The following is a 17,884-nucleotide window of genomic DNA, read 5'->3' on the forward strand; positions in this document are numbered from 1 at the left end:
TGCTAAAGAAAGATGGGATGATTTGTCACATTTTTTACTTTTCTGTGCGGGGTGGGGGATTAATTATTTTTAAGAATTTTTAGTTGAAATGATGTTGCATTATTATATTATTTGGAGTGATGCTGCTTAAATATATTATGTGGGGTCATGCAGCTTCATTATATTACTTGAGGATCATGCAGTATAATTATTCTTTTGGGCTCATGCTGCCTAACTGTGTTACGTGAGGATCATGCTGTCAATTGACTATTTGAGGGTCATGCTCATGCTCAAGCCCGCCCCCAACTTTTTCTTCAAAAACTGGAACCTGTCTATCCTTGTGCCCATGTATGGCACACAATAGAAAAGTGGACCGGAGGCATGGTATTCATTGTGAGCATGCCTGTACCCATAGTTACCAATCCTGGTTCCAGCAGTAGTCCTCAAACCTCCACTGCATCTTTGAGGTTTCCATGAGAACACTGGGACTCTCTTTTATGTAATGGCAGTAAATCCCTGAAGCTCTTGTGCAAGCATCAAGCTGCATTGGAGATGTGAGGACTGGTGTTGGCACCAGTAGCTTTTAAGAGAGCCCAAGGTGGGGTTCTGACAATGCTATCTACACACAGAGGCTGGGTCTGCCTATACAGCCCCGCCTCTGTTGCTATCCAGATCCCCCCTATGTTCCCCCTGCGCTCTGCTATTCCCCATAAATCACAGCCGCGCTGTGCGGGCTGTGTTTACATCTGTACTGTCAGTCTGCTGCTCCCTCCGCCTCCTCCATTGCTCCGGTCCCCGCCCGCTTCCCTTCCCTCCAATCAGCGGGGAGGAAAGGGATGCGGGCGGGACCGGAGCTATGCAGGAGGCGGAGGGAGCAGCAGACTGACACTATAGAGGTAAACACAGCCCGCTGTGACACGCTGCGTGTCGACAGCGCGGCTGTGATTTATGGGGACAGCAGAGCGCAGGGGGGGGGGGGGCTTATGGGGGATTGGGATAGCAACAGAGGTTGGGCTGTATAGGCAGACCCAGCCTTTGTGTGCAGCTAGCATTGTCAGAACCCCACCTCAGGTTCTCTTTAACTATGGATACAGGCACTCTCCCAGTTCACAACAGAGTCCCTTAAAGCTCACCTGAACTAAAAAAAATCTAATAACAGTGTGCTATTAAGTAGCTTTGTAATAGGAGTGCCCAACTGCTCCTTATTTGTCAAATCCTGCTTTAAACGGGTCATTACAGCATCAAGCTTGTGATTATAAATTACAAACTGTATTTTCTTTGTTGGTTATTCTTACAACTGAATGCATTCCATGTGAGAGGTAGTGGAATGGAAACATATGCAGACACATGTTAACTATCCATTTTAACAAAATGTAACATGATTCAAGTACAATGTGATGTTCATTGAGTGAGATGAAGCCAGAACACAAGTAAATTGTTCCCTTGGGGTCTGGCACTTGTAGAAATCTGAAGTTGAAAGTTTTTGCCATAGTTAACATGTGTTTTGGCTAATGCACTCGGTTAATGATGTCTGAATAAAATAAGCAAGGTATTCTTTTAAAGGTCAAAATAAGAATCTAATAACGGTATGGAGACCAGCCCTATACCCATTAAATCATGTTTTCCTAGATATTTATAATGCATTCATGTAATAATGGCGCCTGGAAAAAAAGGGAAATTACCAATATTTTACTACTGAACTCCTATAGTAAAATATCAGTAATCTTTACCAATATTCTCCTATGACTTAACCTAACCCTACTCGCACACAGAACCCTCCCTCTACCGATGCCTAACTCTTAACCCTCCCTCTCCCTATACCTGTCCTGATTAAAGGAATCTTAGCAGCTCTTGGTTTCAAATAGCTGAAAGGGCTGCCATGTTTGAGAAGTTAACCCCCTGCCCCCTTCTCACTGCCCTTATCCAGGCTTAGTCTGAAGTTCAGCAAGTGTGACTTCACTTATCTGTTTGAAGCATAGCACCCCCACTCAATGCTGAAAAATGTTGTTTGATCTCAGCCACTGGGCAATAAAGTCTAATCAGTAGAGTCATTATCTGCCTGTAATTTCTGTTGAGGATGTAGAAGAATACAGCCTGAAATTAACCCTTAAAGAGACTCTGAAGCCTCTTAAAAATCCTTTTTTTACTACACAATCCTGTTTAACACATAAGCCCTACCTAAACCGCCACATCCCCGCGGCTATAATCTATCTAAATCCCCCCTAACTCCCCCCTCCCTCTCCCCTGCAACATCCACGACTTTCTTGGTCGTGGATTTTGCTGCTGTTGGAGGCAGAGCTATGAGCTGCAGCTCTGCCTCCATAAGCTGTCTATCAGCGGCGGATCTCTGCTTCTCCCCGCCCCTCTCAGCGAAGGAAGACTGAGAGGGGTGGGGGAGAGGCGGCGATCCAGGCAGACAGATGCGCTGAGAGGCAGAGCTGCAGCTCCTAGCTCTGCCTCTCATGGAAGCGCTCCCCGGATTGCCCCCAGGGAGTTAGGGGGGATTTAGATAGATTACAGCGGTGGGGATCCGGCGGTTTAGGTAGGTCTAATGTGTTAAACAGGATTGTGTAATAAAAAAGGATTTTTAAGCGGCTTCAGAGTCTCTTTAACCTCCTTGGCGGTAATCCCGAGCTGAGCTCGGGGTATGCCGCCGGAGGTCGCCGCTCAGGCCCTGCTGGGCCGATTTGAATTCTGTAAAAAGCAGCACACGCAGCCGGCACTTTGCCAGCCGCGTGTGCTGCCCGATCGCCGCCGCTCCGCGGCGATCCGCCGCGTGCAGCGGCGAAAGAGGGTCCCCCCAGCCGCCCGAGCCCAGCGCAGCCGGAACAAACAGTTCCGGCCGGCGCTAGGGGCTGGATCGGGCGGCTCTGACGTCAGGACGTCGACTGACGTCCATGACGTCACTCCGCTCGTCGCCATGGCGACGAGGAAAGCGAAACAAGATAGGCCGCTCATTGCGGCCTATCTTGTTACTTTCGATTGCCGGAGGCGATCGAAAGTACGCTTCCGGAGCGCCCTCTAGTGGGCTTTCATGCAGCCAACTTTCAGTTGGCTGCATGAAATATTTTTTTTTTTATTAAAAAAAAACCACATTGCAGCCTCCCTGGCAAAATAATTAAACCGCCAGGGAGGTTAAATGTAAAAAGATGAGGCAAAAAGAGCCACATTGTTAGCATGCATTTTTAATGTGCTATTGTGCTGCCCTGGGAGTTAAAAATGATGCTTGCTTCCCTCTGCCACCCCCCGGCACCTATCCCTTAATCCCCCCAGCACCTAAACCTTAACCCCCCTCCCCGCCACAAAGCCACGTTTTGCAGCAATGTGTGGATAAAAAAAAAATGAGATTAACTCCCCTGGGGCTTCCCTCAGCCCCCTGCAGCCGATCGGTGCCCTCGCAGCTCTGCTCCGATGCCTCTGCACCCGCCGGCGAACACTTCCGGATTGGCCGTCACCGGCCGACAGGCATGGGAACGCGAGTGATTGTTCGCGTTCCCAGCCTGTATATCGCCCCCTATGCTGCTATTGCGACCTCCTGGCCACAACAGCAGCATAGGGGGCGATATACAGGCTGGGAACGCGAACAATCACTCTCGTTCCCATGCCTGTCGGCCGGTGACGGCGAAACCGGAAATCGTCGCCGGCGGGTCCAGAGGCATTGAAGCGGAGCTGCGAGGGCACCGATCGGCTGCAGGGGGCTGAGGGAAGCCCCAGGTGAGTTAATCTCATTTTTTTTTATCGGCTTTAGGTTCACTTTAAGGACAACTGTAGGGAGAAGAATATGGAGGCTGCCATATTTATTTCCTTTTCTAGTGATTGTCCTAGGACAAGCATTCAGGTTAGGCCTTCTGATTTCACTGACTGAATATTTTAACCTAGGTCTAAGGCTCACAAAGAAGTAACATTATACTGTAGTTTACTTGAAACCGCAGTGGCATGTTTAACAATCTTGGTGCTTTATGCAGAACAATCAGTTGTCACCTCCAATTCCCACCAAGAACAAAAACACAACATACCGTATTGGTCAAAAGTTTTAGAATAGCCCAATTTTCCCATTTTCATTAAAATTCAAGTAATTAAGTGTATCATTGTACTCAAGCAGTTCAATGTTTCATGAACCCATGTACAGCCCCCGTTATCCAGAATTCAGGCAACCGGAAGTCTCAACTAAATGGCATGCCTGAGGAATAATGAGGACCTCTGTTTGGGGGGGGGGGGGGGGTGCTTTCTGTGGGTTCTGGCAGGCTGTAAAATACTTACCGAGGCTCCAGCGATGTCTGGCAGTATCCCTAAGCCTCCTTGCGGGCTCCTAGCAACTTTCGGTGTTGTGTCTGATTACGCTGCCTGTTGATATGCGCTGCCCCGCATGCGCAGTAGGAGACTGTGCGGCCACATTTCCTATAGAATGATGCTGCTGGTGGTAAAATACGAAATATCTCCGCTCCCACACCTCTTACACTCCCCAAATTTTCAGGGTAGGGAGGGGATACCCCGAACGACCCCTATGACAAATTGCAGCCCCCGAGACCCGCTGGTTCCCGAGATAGGTTTCTCTAATCTATCTCCTGAACCAGCGGGGCTCGGGGGCTGCAATTTGGCATAGAGGTCGTTCGGGGGGTCCCCTCTCTACCCTGAAAATTTGCTGAGTGTATGATGTGTGGAAGCGGAGATATTTATTATTTTACCATCAGCAGCATAATTCACTTCACACTGAGCATGCGTGCTGCTCAGTGTGGAAGGGGGCTTCCGGGCAGCGCAATCAGACATTACACCGGCATCTGTGTACGGAAGCGGCATCACATGACCCGATGCGGGTCAGCTGACACTCTAGCTTCCAGGCACTGGGGAAGCCAGAAAGTAGCTCCTTGCCTGCGGGGGAGATAGAGGGAGACTGGCAGCCTCCGTGAGTATTTAAGGGGGAAGGTTTGTGCTATTTTGCCCAGTTGCTCAAGCAACCGGCAAGCAAATGTATTATAAAAAATAAAATGTATATAAAGCATCATATATATTTATATATTTTTTAATCGTATTTTCATTGTTCAATTGTGTTGGGGAGCATGCGTTGTGAACCAGAAAAATAGTGAGTGGAACATGCACCAATATATGTCCCTTTCAGCCTGGTCTCCGGTCACTGCCGCTCTCCTAATTTGCCCGCACAAGTTTCCCAGCAGCCGCTGTATAGGTTACCATGACCACCCCATAAGTTGTATATGAATAAGTCGGGTTAGTGCTGGTGACGTCATCTGACAAAGGCGCAGCACGCTGAAATGCATAATGACGTCACAAGCACACCGGGAGTAGGCCCCGCCCATCCCCTCGCGAGACGAGCTCCTGGGACATTGGAGACCGTGCTGCTGGCCACCTCGCGTGTGTACCTACCGCCGGGGTGTTAAGCGGACTTACCACTGATAAGCAATTTTATCTTTCAGATCTTGTGAGTATGAACTTTTCTTGCGAATAAAGCTGGTTTTTATGTTAATGCACTATGGAGCACTCCTTCCTTGTCTACATTTCTCTGCATCCCTAATCTGGAGCAGCGCCGTGCATATAACCTACTGGAGTTAAAGGATTTGTGGAGGTGACTGATTCCTGCAGTGGCAGCGCAAGGATTGTGTTTGTTACTGCGGCACCTATATTAGCTGACGTGTACTGTGGCAATTATACTGGCTAACGTGTACTGTGGCAACTATACTGGCTAATGTGTACTGCGGCGCCTATACTGGCTAACCTTTACTGCAACACCTATAGCTGGCTTACCAATCAGGGCTGTGGAGTCAGAGCAATTTTGGGTATCTGGAGTTGGTGGATTCATAAACTGAGCAGTTGGAGTCGGATGAGTTTTGTGCCGACTCCACGGCCCAGTTACTTATACTTGGGCACCTATGCGGGGTTACCTATACCGGGGGGGTCCTTCATACTCACCATTGGTGTGCTAATCCACCGTGTACAAAAAAAAATCGTGAATCAAATCGAAATTTCAGACAGAAATCGTGCAATTCAATCTTTTCCTAAAATTGTTCAGGCCTAGGTGGAGCTACACAAATTACCATGTTGGTGCACTCTGCAGGGTAATTTGCACAGTGCACAGGGTAATGGTGCGATTATCCTGCCCTGGGCTCTCTTGCTGCAGGACGACCACACCACACCACACAATGGGCTTGATTCATTAAACCGTGATAACTCAAATATCACACCTTATCAAAGAGATCACGCCTTATCAGAGTATCATAGTGAGCGCTACGAACCCACAGGGGCTCAGGGCAGGACGAGTGCCATTGCCAAATAGCAGGCATAAGTTCGCAGTGCTCGCTATGCTACTCTGATAAGGCATGTTAAAGAGGAACTCGAGCCTAAACAAACATACTGTCATTAAGTTACATTAGTTATGTTAATTAAAATAGATAGGTAATATAATCTCTTACCCACCCTGCTTTAAAAGAACAGGCAAAGGTTTGTGATTTCATAAGGGCAGCCATCTTTTTAGTTGAAAGGAGGTGACAGGGAGCATGAGACACAGTTCCAACTGTCCTGTGTCCTTATCACCCCTCCCAGTTGCTAGGCAACGTGAATAACAACATAAGAAATCCCATCATGCTTTGCACTGCATCAGGGGAAAAAAAGCCCCGGCAGTTTTCTTTGATGGGTGGAGCTTAGCTAAAAATGCAGCTAAAATGAGACTTCTATAAGAAAAACAAAGTTCTGATGCTGTGAAACTGTTAAAGAAACACCAAGCCTTTTCAGTGCTGCTGAGTAGATTTTTAGTCTGGAGGTTCACTTTAACGTTGATAAGGTGTGATATCTTGGATAAGGTGTGATATTTGAGTTATCACGGTCTAGTGAATCAAGCCCATTATGTGAAACTAGCCTAAAAAGACACAGCCAGACCAATGACACCATTTACATTCACAGAGTATATCTGAAATCAACACAACATATATGTTAAAATCTTACATACAAACCCTGTAGGAGTCAAATATAATCCAAAGGACACAGGAAGCAGCCCAGTGTTACAGACTTTCCTATTTAGCATTCAGTAATTACCGGTACTTACAAATGGATTCTCCACTCTGCCCTTCTCCCATCAAACCTCCTGTATCAGGATCTCCTGAGCTTCCGATCACCTAGGCGATAAAATATATGGCCTAAGTTTCTACGACCACACAAACCATATTGTTATCGAGTGTATATTTAGACACTAACCAACATGTCATTATTTAGTGTAATTACATACTAGGCACACCTTGTAACTGAAATAACAAAACCAAGCAGTAAACTATGAACAGTGATGTTGTGATATCCCTTAGTATATTTGCTGAAGCACACCAGTGTCATCACTAATATATACCAGTATGCATCCACCTGTATCATCAAAAGAGTCAGCGTACATTTACTATAGACATGTATACAGTGAGCAGCCAATACTATTAGTATTGGAAATTTCATGCTATTAAAGGGGTACTATGACGAAAAATTTTAAATTTTAAATATGTGCAAACATAGACAAATAAGAAGTACGTTTTTCCCAGAGTAAAATGAGCCATAAATTACCTTTCTCCTATGTTGCTGTCACTTACAGTAGGTAGAAGAAATCTGACAAAAGCGACAGGTTTTAGACTAGTCCATCTCTTCATAGGGGATTCTCAGCAAGGCTTTTATTCTTTATAAAAATATTCCTTAAAAATGATTTAAACAATGATGCTGGCCAGCTTCCGTGCTCGCTACACAGTTTTTTTGGCAATTGGACAGAGCAACTGCCATTCACTAAGTGCTTTTGAAAATAAATAAATCCCTGAGAATCTCCACATGAAGAGATGGACTAGTCCAAAACCTGTCGCTTCTGTCAGATTTCTACTACCTACTGTAAGTGACAGCAACATAGGAGAAAAGTAATGTATGGCTCATTTTACTCTGGGAAAAGTGTACTTCTTATTTGTTTGTTAGCACATATTTAAAATTGTACAATTCTTCACCATAGTGCCCCTTTAAATATCAGTATATTATACTATCAACCACATAATGCTTGTGTCAAACTCCTCTCCTAATTCCTTCTCTCATGCTAACCTTCCTACTGCCGTTACACCTAACACTAACCCTCCTACTCCAGTTTCACACCCTCCTAACAGTATTCCTCCTACTACTGCTGCTTCTAACTACCGCTACACATGCACTAAACTCGCTATCGCTACTTCTAACAACCTCACTGCTGCTACTTTTAACACTAACCTCAATAATTCTACACCTACACTAACCTCACTAACGCTACTTCTAACACTAACCTCACTGCCGCTACACCTAACTTCTAATCTTTCTGCCTCTACACCTAACACTAACCTCACTGTTGCTAGACCTACACTTACCTCACTGCCACTACACCTAACACTAACCTCACTGACACTTTTAACACTAACCTCACTACTGCTACACCTACACTAACTTTACTAATTCTACTTCTAACACTAACCTCACTGCCACTTCTTCTAACACTAACTCACTGATGCTACACTTAACATTACCACTCCTGCTCCTACATCGAACACTAACCTCTCTGCCACTACTTCTAACACTAACCTCACTGCCGATACTTCTAACACTAACCTCACTGCCGACACTTCTAACACTAACCTCACTACTGCTACACATACACTAACCTCACTACCATAACTGCTAACACTACCCTCACTGCCCCTACTTCTAACACTAACCTCACTGCTGCTACACCTAAACTAACCTCACTACCATTACTGCTAACACTACTCTCACTGCCCCTACTTCTAACTCTAACCTCACTAATGCTACACCTTACCCTTCCTGCTCCTACATCTAACACTAAATTTACTTATCAATGTCTTCTGTACTCTTCTGTAATACCGATGCACCACGGCTTCCCAATCATATTACCTATGTGCCGCCACTAGCAGAGTCCCGATGAATGTATTGCTACCTAGCGCCAATTGTAAGCACCCCGGCAAACCATAGCTGCAATTAATATTGCAGCCCATGCTACAGCTGAGGATGGTGTGTCCCCCACTTCCAGAGCCCTTGTCCAATCCATGGACAGGAGTTTCTTCCCCACCTCTGGTTCCCAGGAGGAGGGGCAGTCAATACCCGGGGTAGGGGGTTCATATAGCATATGGGAGTCCCGTTCTTTTTTAAAGCTTGACTAAGGGGACCTGCCGTAGCACTAAAACAGTCGTTGGTTTCAGTGGCGTACCTACCATAGGGCTGCAGGCGCTCACAGCACCGGGTGTAGCCATGGCTAGGGGTGCCCCTGTAGTGCTCAGTCACTGTGTTCTTCCACCCTGGACCTTTTCTCATAGTTTGGGCAACATTCGGGAAAATAGCAGCAGACTACTTCCTGCACTAGATATAGCACCCCTCCCCCTGTCTGTCCTGTGGGCAATGTGTCTCCTCGCTCTCTACACACAACCTGCAGTTAGTGAATGTGCAGAGCAGCAGGGTGAGTGAAGAGAATGATTGCTGTGCTGCAGCTGGGACATTAGAAGGGAGAGGTGGCAGGATGTGTTTAGTGTTTCAGAAGTTGCCTGTCATTAGTAGTCTTGTGCACTGGCTCCTGTAATACCAGAGTGCCCTGGACTATTGAGTATGAATTCTGATCAGAGCAATTAATGAATAATGCAGGACATTCCGCTGTTACAGAAGCCAGTGATACAGGTGCTGACAGCCAACGTCTGTAGTAAGCAGAAAAGAAAGCACCAGGTAATTTATATTAGCTCGATTGAAAGTAATCTTATCCCTTTACCCAGCCCCCCCCCCTCCCACCCTGTTGCCTTCCCTCATGACCCTTTCCTCTTTTCAGATTTCAATGGATTCTTTTAACAGCATGTCCCTGCCAAACAGCACTGGTGATGTCTGCAGTCCTGGTGAGAGGTCTTCCTGCCATTTCTCCTCTCCCACCATGCTCTCTGTCTTGTGCCTCGACCTTTTTATCCCCCTCCTCCTATGCACTGTACCATAGTCATAGTCCAATATCCTACCATATTATTATTGTATATTCATATAGTACTGACATCTTCTGCAGCACTGTGTAGAGTACAGAGTTCCATTACAGTTAGCTCTGTCCACGTCCTGACGACTCCTTTTCCTCCAAAATCCCCTAAATTTTGCAGCGACACACTTGGCCCCTTAACCCGTCGACCCTCTCATCGACCGGTGCCGGTCTGTAAATAATCAGCACCGGGTGTCAAATTCCCTAGGTGCGCCACTGGTTGGTTTTATGAATGGACACCTGTTATGTCATGTGAATAAACCCAGCTTTATTCTTCACTGAGTGTGCGACACACTGGACGGCGGGGAAGGCGAAAAGAAGGGCGCGTTTCCGGGGGCCGACTGTCAGTCGGCCGAAAACGAAACTAAGCCGTGCCGGGGCGACCGGAGGACATTCAAGGAGCTGCGAGGGCACAGGACGGCTGCAAGGGGCTTGGGGAAGGTAAGTGATGACCTGCCCAGGTAAGTGATGACCTGTATATGGTTATTTTGACTTTTTATTTTCAGTTCAGGTTCTCTTTAATTAGCCTGCATACACATATAGGTAGTCAGATATAAACTGGTTCAATATTTGTTAATACACTCATGCACCTTTCAAGCATCCACAAGCATCTGGCAGTATTCAAAACAATAGCAATTTTCCAAATTAAAAAATCCTTTCATGAAAAAAGATTATAAATAAAAAAAAATTGTATCTGTAGAAAAGCGTTAGGGTAATAAAAATAGTCCAACATTCTTATGCAAGGATTCCTTAGATGTTATTTGAATTCCTCAATGCTCCACATTGCAGATTCCATAAATAAGGTATATAGTGTTCATAGCTACAAACAGTTTATTTCCCTTGGTCCCGTATTATATATAAATATATTGCGTTTCAAGTATATAAATGTTCCTCCAGTCCCCGCTAGTAGTGCTACGGTGTATAGCTGTAGACACTTCCGGGTTCTGGAGGCGGCGTTGGGCTCCAGTGATGTCACAGCCAAGTCTCCAGGTCTGTGCGTGTGGATGCCGACTCCTATGCGCACATTCTCTCGCTATAGACAGGCTTGAAGGCTGATTAGTTTTGGCGTGCACGGACGCCTTTCTCAAAGCCAATCCGAGTGACACAAACAAGTGACCAAGACAGAGCCTGAGAACTGTGGCCCACAGCCCTTCAGGCACAAATATTTTATTGTCAAGCCTCATAAACCATCCTAAAGGTTTAGTTTGTTTGTAAGGTCTGAAGATGCAGTTGTGGAGGAGTTCTAGATTTGGACTAGTAAGTCTGGGTGCATAAGGTAATTCTTATGTCAAAAGAATGGTATTGTTCTCTGTCAGGGAAGAATTCTCATTGAACTTATTGCTTAAATAAGGGAGAGGTATATAGAGGCTGCCATATTTATTTCCTTTTCAAAAATACCTGTTGCCTGGCAGTTCTGCTGACCCTCTGCCTCTAATATATTTAGCCATAGCCCCAGAACAAGCATGCATAGCAAGTGTCTATGACAAAAAAATACCTGTGCAGGTAGTCAATTCAGGTGCAGCGTCTGTTTGGAAGCGCTGCCATTTCCTTCTGCTGTACAAAAGACAACTTTACTTACGGTAACGTCTTTTCCGGTAGTCAGGAGGACAGCACCCCTGGATGAGACCCGTCTCCCTCCCCACCGTGGACAGGAAACTGCAAGATAAGAATTTGCATAAGCACTGGCAGCCTCCTACATAAAAGGTACCTACTTGCTACTATACCTCAGTTAATAAAAGAGATAACACGGACACTAATGATGCTTATACAAACCTTTGATTCTCCACCCAATAAGGGCGGGTTGTAGGGGTGCTGTCCTCCTGACTACCGGAAAAGACGTTACCGTAAGTAAAGTTGTCTTTCCCGGATCGTCACTCGGACAGCACCCCTGGATGAGACGATATAACAGAGATCAGGATTAGGGTGGGACCACTGCTTGCAGGACCTTTCTTCCAAAGGATAGATCTGCACTTGCTGATATGTTAAGTCGATAATGCTTCACAAAGGTGTTATGACTCGACCATGTTGCAGCTCTGCATATCTGTTCAATAGAGGCCCCTGCCCTCTCTGCCCATGACGTAGAAATACTTCTTGTTGAATGAGCTTTAATAGAAGAAGTTAATGTTTTCCCCTGTGTCTGGTATGCCGACACTATTGACTGTTTAATCCAGCGTGCCAAGGTTGTTTTTGAGGCCCTGCTCCCTTTTGATTTGCCTGCAAATAGAACAAAGATGGAGTCTGACTTTCTCCATGATTTAGTCCTCTCCAGGTATTCCAATAAACATCTTCTTACGTCCAGAGAATGAAGTTTCTTCTCCTTATCATTCGAAGGATTTTCACAGAATGATGGTATATATATCTCTTGGTTTCTGTGAAAGGAAGAAACCATCTTAGGCAAGAATGTTGCATCCGGACGCAATGTAATTCTATCCTCTGAAACCATAAGGTATGGTTCCTTTATGGATAAAGCCTGTAATTCTCCTATTCTCCTAGCTGTAGTAATGGCCAGAAGGAATACAGTCTTTAGCGTGAGAAATTTGTCTGAAATCTGCGATAAGGGTTCAAATGGTGACTCACATAGACCCTGTAAGACAGTATTAAGGTCCCAAGCTGGTACCCTTGATTTTATACATGGTCTTAGTCTTCTCAGTGCTTGAAAGAATCGAATTATATAGTCTTCATTCGCTAATCTTCTTTCTAAAAACACACTTAAAGCTGAAACCTGAACTTTCAGGGTACTAACACTGAGGCCTTTTTTATATCCACATTGTAAAAACTCCAAAACAGATCTAAGTGACCTATTGCTGACAGACCTGTTAGTACACCAGTCATTAAAGACCCTCCATGCCTTTTGGTAAATTAAACGAGTTACCTTTTTTCTACTGTTAAGTAATGTCTCAGCGAGACCATCCGAGAATCCCTTGGACTTCAAGATTCCCCACTCAGGTTCCAGGCTGAGAGGTGAAGAAGATTCAGTTCTGGATGAGACACTGGGCCCTGGGTCAACAGGTCCTGAGTCAATGGAAGGATTATTGGTTCTGATATGGCCAGAGATCGAAGTAATGTGAACCATGGACGTTTGGGCCACATTGGAGCAATCAATATGACTCGTGCTTTGTCCTGGACTATCTTTTTTAATACCCTTGAGAGTAATGGGATTGGTGGAAACGCATACATCATCATACCTGTCCAACTGATTGTGAATGCATCCACTGCCCAAGGAGAGTCCTCCTGGTATAGGGCACAAAATTTCTGACATTTCGTGTTCCTTCTCCTGGCAAATAGATCCAGTTCCGGACTTCCCCAATGTGAGGTTATCATCTGAAATATCTTCTGATCGAGCGACCATTCGTTTTGATTCAACATCTCTCTGCTGAGAAAATCTGCAATCTTGTTTGATATTCCTTTCAGATGAAGTGCTTTTAGTGACTTGAGATTGTTCTCTGACCAAAACATAATTTTTGATGTTTGATTCCACAACCTTTGACTCCTTGTGCCTCCCTGTCTGTTTATGAATGCAACAACTGCTCTGTTGTCGGTCCTTATTGTAACATGGGATCCCCTGATCTGATCCCTGAAATGTAGTAATGCCCTCCATACTGCTTCTAATTCTCTGCTGTTCGAGGATTTGGAACTGATTTGTACAGGCCACTGTCCCTGAGCTGGGAGAGAATCCAGGTGGGCTCCCCATCCCCATAAGCTGGCATCCGTTGTAATTGTCCTCTGTTCTGGATAATTCCATAAACGACCTGTCGAAAAGTGAACCTGGTCCTGCCACCAAAGTAAAGACACTTTTATGCTGTATGGGATCGGTACTCTCTTGTCTAGGACTTTGAGACTTCTGTTCCATGACTGGAGTATCCACAATTGTAGAACTCTTGCGTGGAACTGCCCCCACTGAACTGCCGGAAATGAGGCTGTTAAGAGGCCGAGTACTGCCATTGCTTTCCTCAGTGAAATCGTTCTCGCTTTCTGAAATGAAAAAACAGTGTTTAGAATAGTCATTATTTTCCTATTAGGCAGAAAAATCTTCTCACTCCTAGTATCTATGTTAAATCCTAGAAACTCGATAACTTGAGATGGAACCAGGAAGGACTTTCCCCAATTTATAAGCCAACCCAACTCCTGAAGATAATCTAATGTTGACCTCAACTGGAAATTTACCACTTCTGCAGATGCTCCCCATATTAAAAAATCATCTAAGTAGCCAACAATATTTATTTTTCTTAGTCTAAGTTCTGCTAATACTTCAGACATCACTTTGGTAAAGAGCCATGGGGCAGAAGAAAGTCCAAAAGGAAGGGCCATAAACTGGAAATGTCTTACCTCTTCCTTCATGTGGACCGCAAATCTTAGGTACTGTTGAGATGATGGATGGATAGGTAAGTGGAGGTATGCATCCTTTAGATCTAGGGAGGCAAGAAAATCGTTTTTCTGCAAGAGATGAATCACAGATTTTATATTGTCCATCCTGAATTTTCTGTATTTCACATTTAGATTTAGTTTCTTTAAGTTCAGAATAAATCGGTAATCTCCTTGAGGCTTCTTTACTAGAAACACTGGAGAGTAGAAACCTTCTCCTTTTTGACAATTTGGTACTTCTCTTATCACCCTCTTCTCTAGTAGAGACAGGATCTCGTTTTGTAAGGCTAGACCCTTTCTCAGATCCTGAGGTTGAGGAGTAATGCAAAACTTTACTGGAGGAAGATGGTTGAACTCGATCTGATATCCCTCCAAGATAATTTTTAGCAACCACCGATTTACGAACTGTGGCTGCCATATTTCGTAAAAATTTGCAATTCTCCCCCCTACTGGAATTCTGGCGTCATTGTTTGTCCTGCCTTTTGGCAGGATTGAAATTAGGCTTTGCCTTCTGTGTTCTGTATGGAACCCAACGTCTACCCTTAGAGGACTTAGAGTCCTGTTCTGATCTGTTAGGGGGACGAAAAGGCCGTTTAAATTGAAAAGGTCTTTTCTTATCTGGAAAGTTCTTTTTCCTATCAGCTGTTCTATCCAGCGTGTCATCTAATTTGGAACCAAAGAGAAGACCTCCTTCACATGGAATACCACATAACTTTGATTTTGAGGAATTGTCACCATTCCAAGTCTTGACCCATATTCCTCTTCTGGCCGAGTTAACTAAAGCAGTAGTTCTGGCCGTAAGTTTAACAGTGTCGTCTGAAGCATCCACCATATAGTTAGAGGCATTCAAAACTTTAGGGAAATCATTCAGGATCTCCTCCCGGGGAACCCCAGAAGCAATTTTATTTTGTATTTCTAATAACCATGACTTCAATGACCTACTCACCGCCGTTGAAGCTACAGCAGGCTTGAAGGTTAAAGAAGATGACTCCCATGCCCTGCGTAAGAGATTATCCATTTTTTTATCGATTGGATCCTTCAGACTACCGAAATCCTCAAATAATAAATCGGTTTTCTTTGACACTTTTGAAAATGATGGGTCCAACTTAGGTGGAGTACCCCAAAACCCCTGATCCTCCGGAGAGAAAGGGTAACGGTTAGACAAAGATCTGGGCCAAAAGGCTCTTTTCTCAGGATTATCCCATTCCTTCTTAATCATACCTTTTAAGGTGGAATGGACTGGGATAAACTGAGGCTGGGGGTCCGCCAAAGTCCTGTACATCTCATCCAAAGGTGTCAAAGACTTTTGTTCTGTCTTAATGCCCATTGTATCATACATGGCCCTCAATAAGTCCTTCATTAAATCAGTAGAAAAGGCAAATTTTGGCCTATCCGCATTAGACAGTTCCTCTGTATCTGATGTCTGTTCAAACTCAGAAATTTCCCCGTCAGACAATTCTGATCCTTCTAAGTCACTTTCCCTCCTGCGTTTAGAACCACTAGGTCCCGGTTGGGATAGATTTAACACAGGAGATGTAGGGGTAGTAATAGCTGGTACTGCGTCAATATTCCCACTATTTCCAGAAAGGTCAGACGCGACTAAGGAAGTGGAAGCAATGGCCGAATCCTTAATTTCCCTTATAGCAGTGGACATTTCAGCCCGCATCCAGCCCATCAAATCCTTAAATATCACTGGTGACTCCTCTTTAACCACTTTTTCTGTACAGTTTTGGCATAACTTCTTAGATGATGATGAAGATACACGACTGCCACAAATTGCACACTTTTTCTCAGATCTGCTTGAACCATGCTGACCGGACTGAGTAGCAGGTTTGTCAGATTTGTCCAACTTGTCATGCTTTTTTGGCTATGAAAAAAACACAAACAAGGGACAACTATTACTATGGCTTCTCATACATAAGCAATCAAGCAGGAGTATCACAAGTACCACATCTACTTGCCAGAGAGGGGTCCTGTCCAGACTTAGCAGACTGCAAAGGAGCTGAACTAGAGGCGTCCTCCATGATCAAACATCAAACACTGATTCATGGACTATTAGCACATATATAGAAAGAAAGACCCAGCTGAAACAATTAATGCTGCACCTGCGGTGTAATCAAACTAATCAGCCTCACATACCTTAATGAATCAGTGTTTCGTACTGATTTCATTTCACCGCCGCGGCCCCTGCCGCTTAATTGGTCAGGCAATTGTTTCTCCAAACTGGAATCAGCTGTTTTCGCTGATAAGTTTTCCTGCGCCGCGGCCCCTGCCGCCCAGCAGACCTCAGATCACGCGGGACGCCAGCGCGTGATTACTTCCGGGTGACCCGGAAGTAGATTCTTCCATGCGCGCGCCTGCGCGCATAATACTGCTGCCAATGCTGGAGAAGCCTCCCATACGCTGCAGGACTCCGCACTATGCACTGCACAGCTCTATCCGGAGTCCCGCTAACCGCTGCCCCTGCCGACTGACACGGATGGCACCTCTGGAGACCTCTCCCTCCGCTTCCGTCCGGGACAGGAAACTATACTGAGGTATAGTAGCAAGTAGGTACCTTTTATGTAGGAGGCTGCCAGTGCTTATGCAAATTCTTATCTTGCAGTTTCCTGTCCACGGTGGGGAGGGAGACGGGTCTCATCCAGGGGTGCTGTCCGAGTGACGATCCGGGAAACTTAAGTATACTTCAGGCTAGCTGCCTCCAGGGGTGTCAGCTTGCATTCAAATTTTAGAATTTAGATTAGTGTTAGCACATAATTTGCATCTGATTTGTATTCAAGGTGTGTATTTAGCCCCAAGGGGCTGGGCATATCTCTGGAGCTTTCACTTCACTTGCAGCCTGTGAGCGCTGCCCATTGCTTGCTGTCTTCTGGACAAAAAAATCTGACTAGCTTAGCTGCATGCTTGTTTCAGGTGCGATTCAGACACTGCTGCAGCCAAAGAGATTAGTAGGACTGCCAGGCAACTGGTATTGTTTAAAAGGAAATAAATATGGCAGCCTCAATATCCCTCTCACTTGAGGTTCCCTTTTTAAACACATCCAAGTGAAAAAAAAAAAAAGCCTACACCAGCATATTTGCACCAGCAGTATTATAAATAAAAAACACGAGGTTACTACCTAGCTAAACTTGACCTACTTTTGAAAAAGTTTGATAAAGAGAGTGATGATAGAGGGTGATAGGAGAGGGAGGAAACCAATTTAGGGTGAAACACTATTTAACATATTTCAGGAGACCATTAGTGATGTCTCAACATTTGCCTTTGGATCCGTGTTTAGTTTTACATTTTTCTTTTATTTAGTAAAATCTATATTCTAAAACAAAATTGTCTAGTTTCCCCCATCAATATTGCATATCTGGTGAAAGTTAGCTATAGAGGTAGTCTCCGGTTCACAAACAACATAGGGACTGTAGGTTCGTACTTAACTTCCATCAGAACACTGTGCCATCCCTGCACCTCCTCTGTGCCCTCCAGTGTCTCCTTCTGTTCTCCTGTGCCTTCCGTGCCACCTCTGCCCTCCATGACACCTCTGTCCAA

General features: G+C 45.1%; 1 protein-coding gene across 1 annotated transcript in view; it reads right to left on the bottom strand.

Moving 5' to 3' along the window:
* LOC137535560 (opsin-VA-like) overlaps window positions 1–17,884 on the bottom strand; it is a 378,568-nt gene that overhangs the window by 337,061 nt on the left and 23,623 nt on the right. Inside the window, exon 2 of the mRNA XM_068257397.1 lies at window positions 7,031–7,100. Within this exon, the coding sequence (XP_068113498.1) occupies window positions 7,031–7,100 (70 nt within the window). The remainder of the gene's footprint in view (window positions 1–7,030; window positions 7,101–17,884) is intronic.

This window comes from Hyperolius riggenbachi, chromosome 10 (assembly GCF_040937935.1).
Source record: "Hyperolius riggenbachi isolate aHypRig1 chromosome 10, aHypRig1.pri, whole genome shotgun sequence".
Taxonomy (NCBI): Eukaryota; Metazoa; Chordata; class Amphibia; order Anura; family Hyperoliidae; genus Hyperolius; species Hyperolius riggenbachi.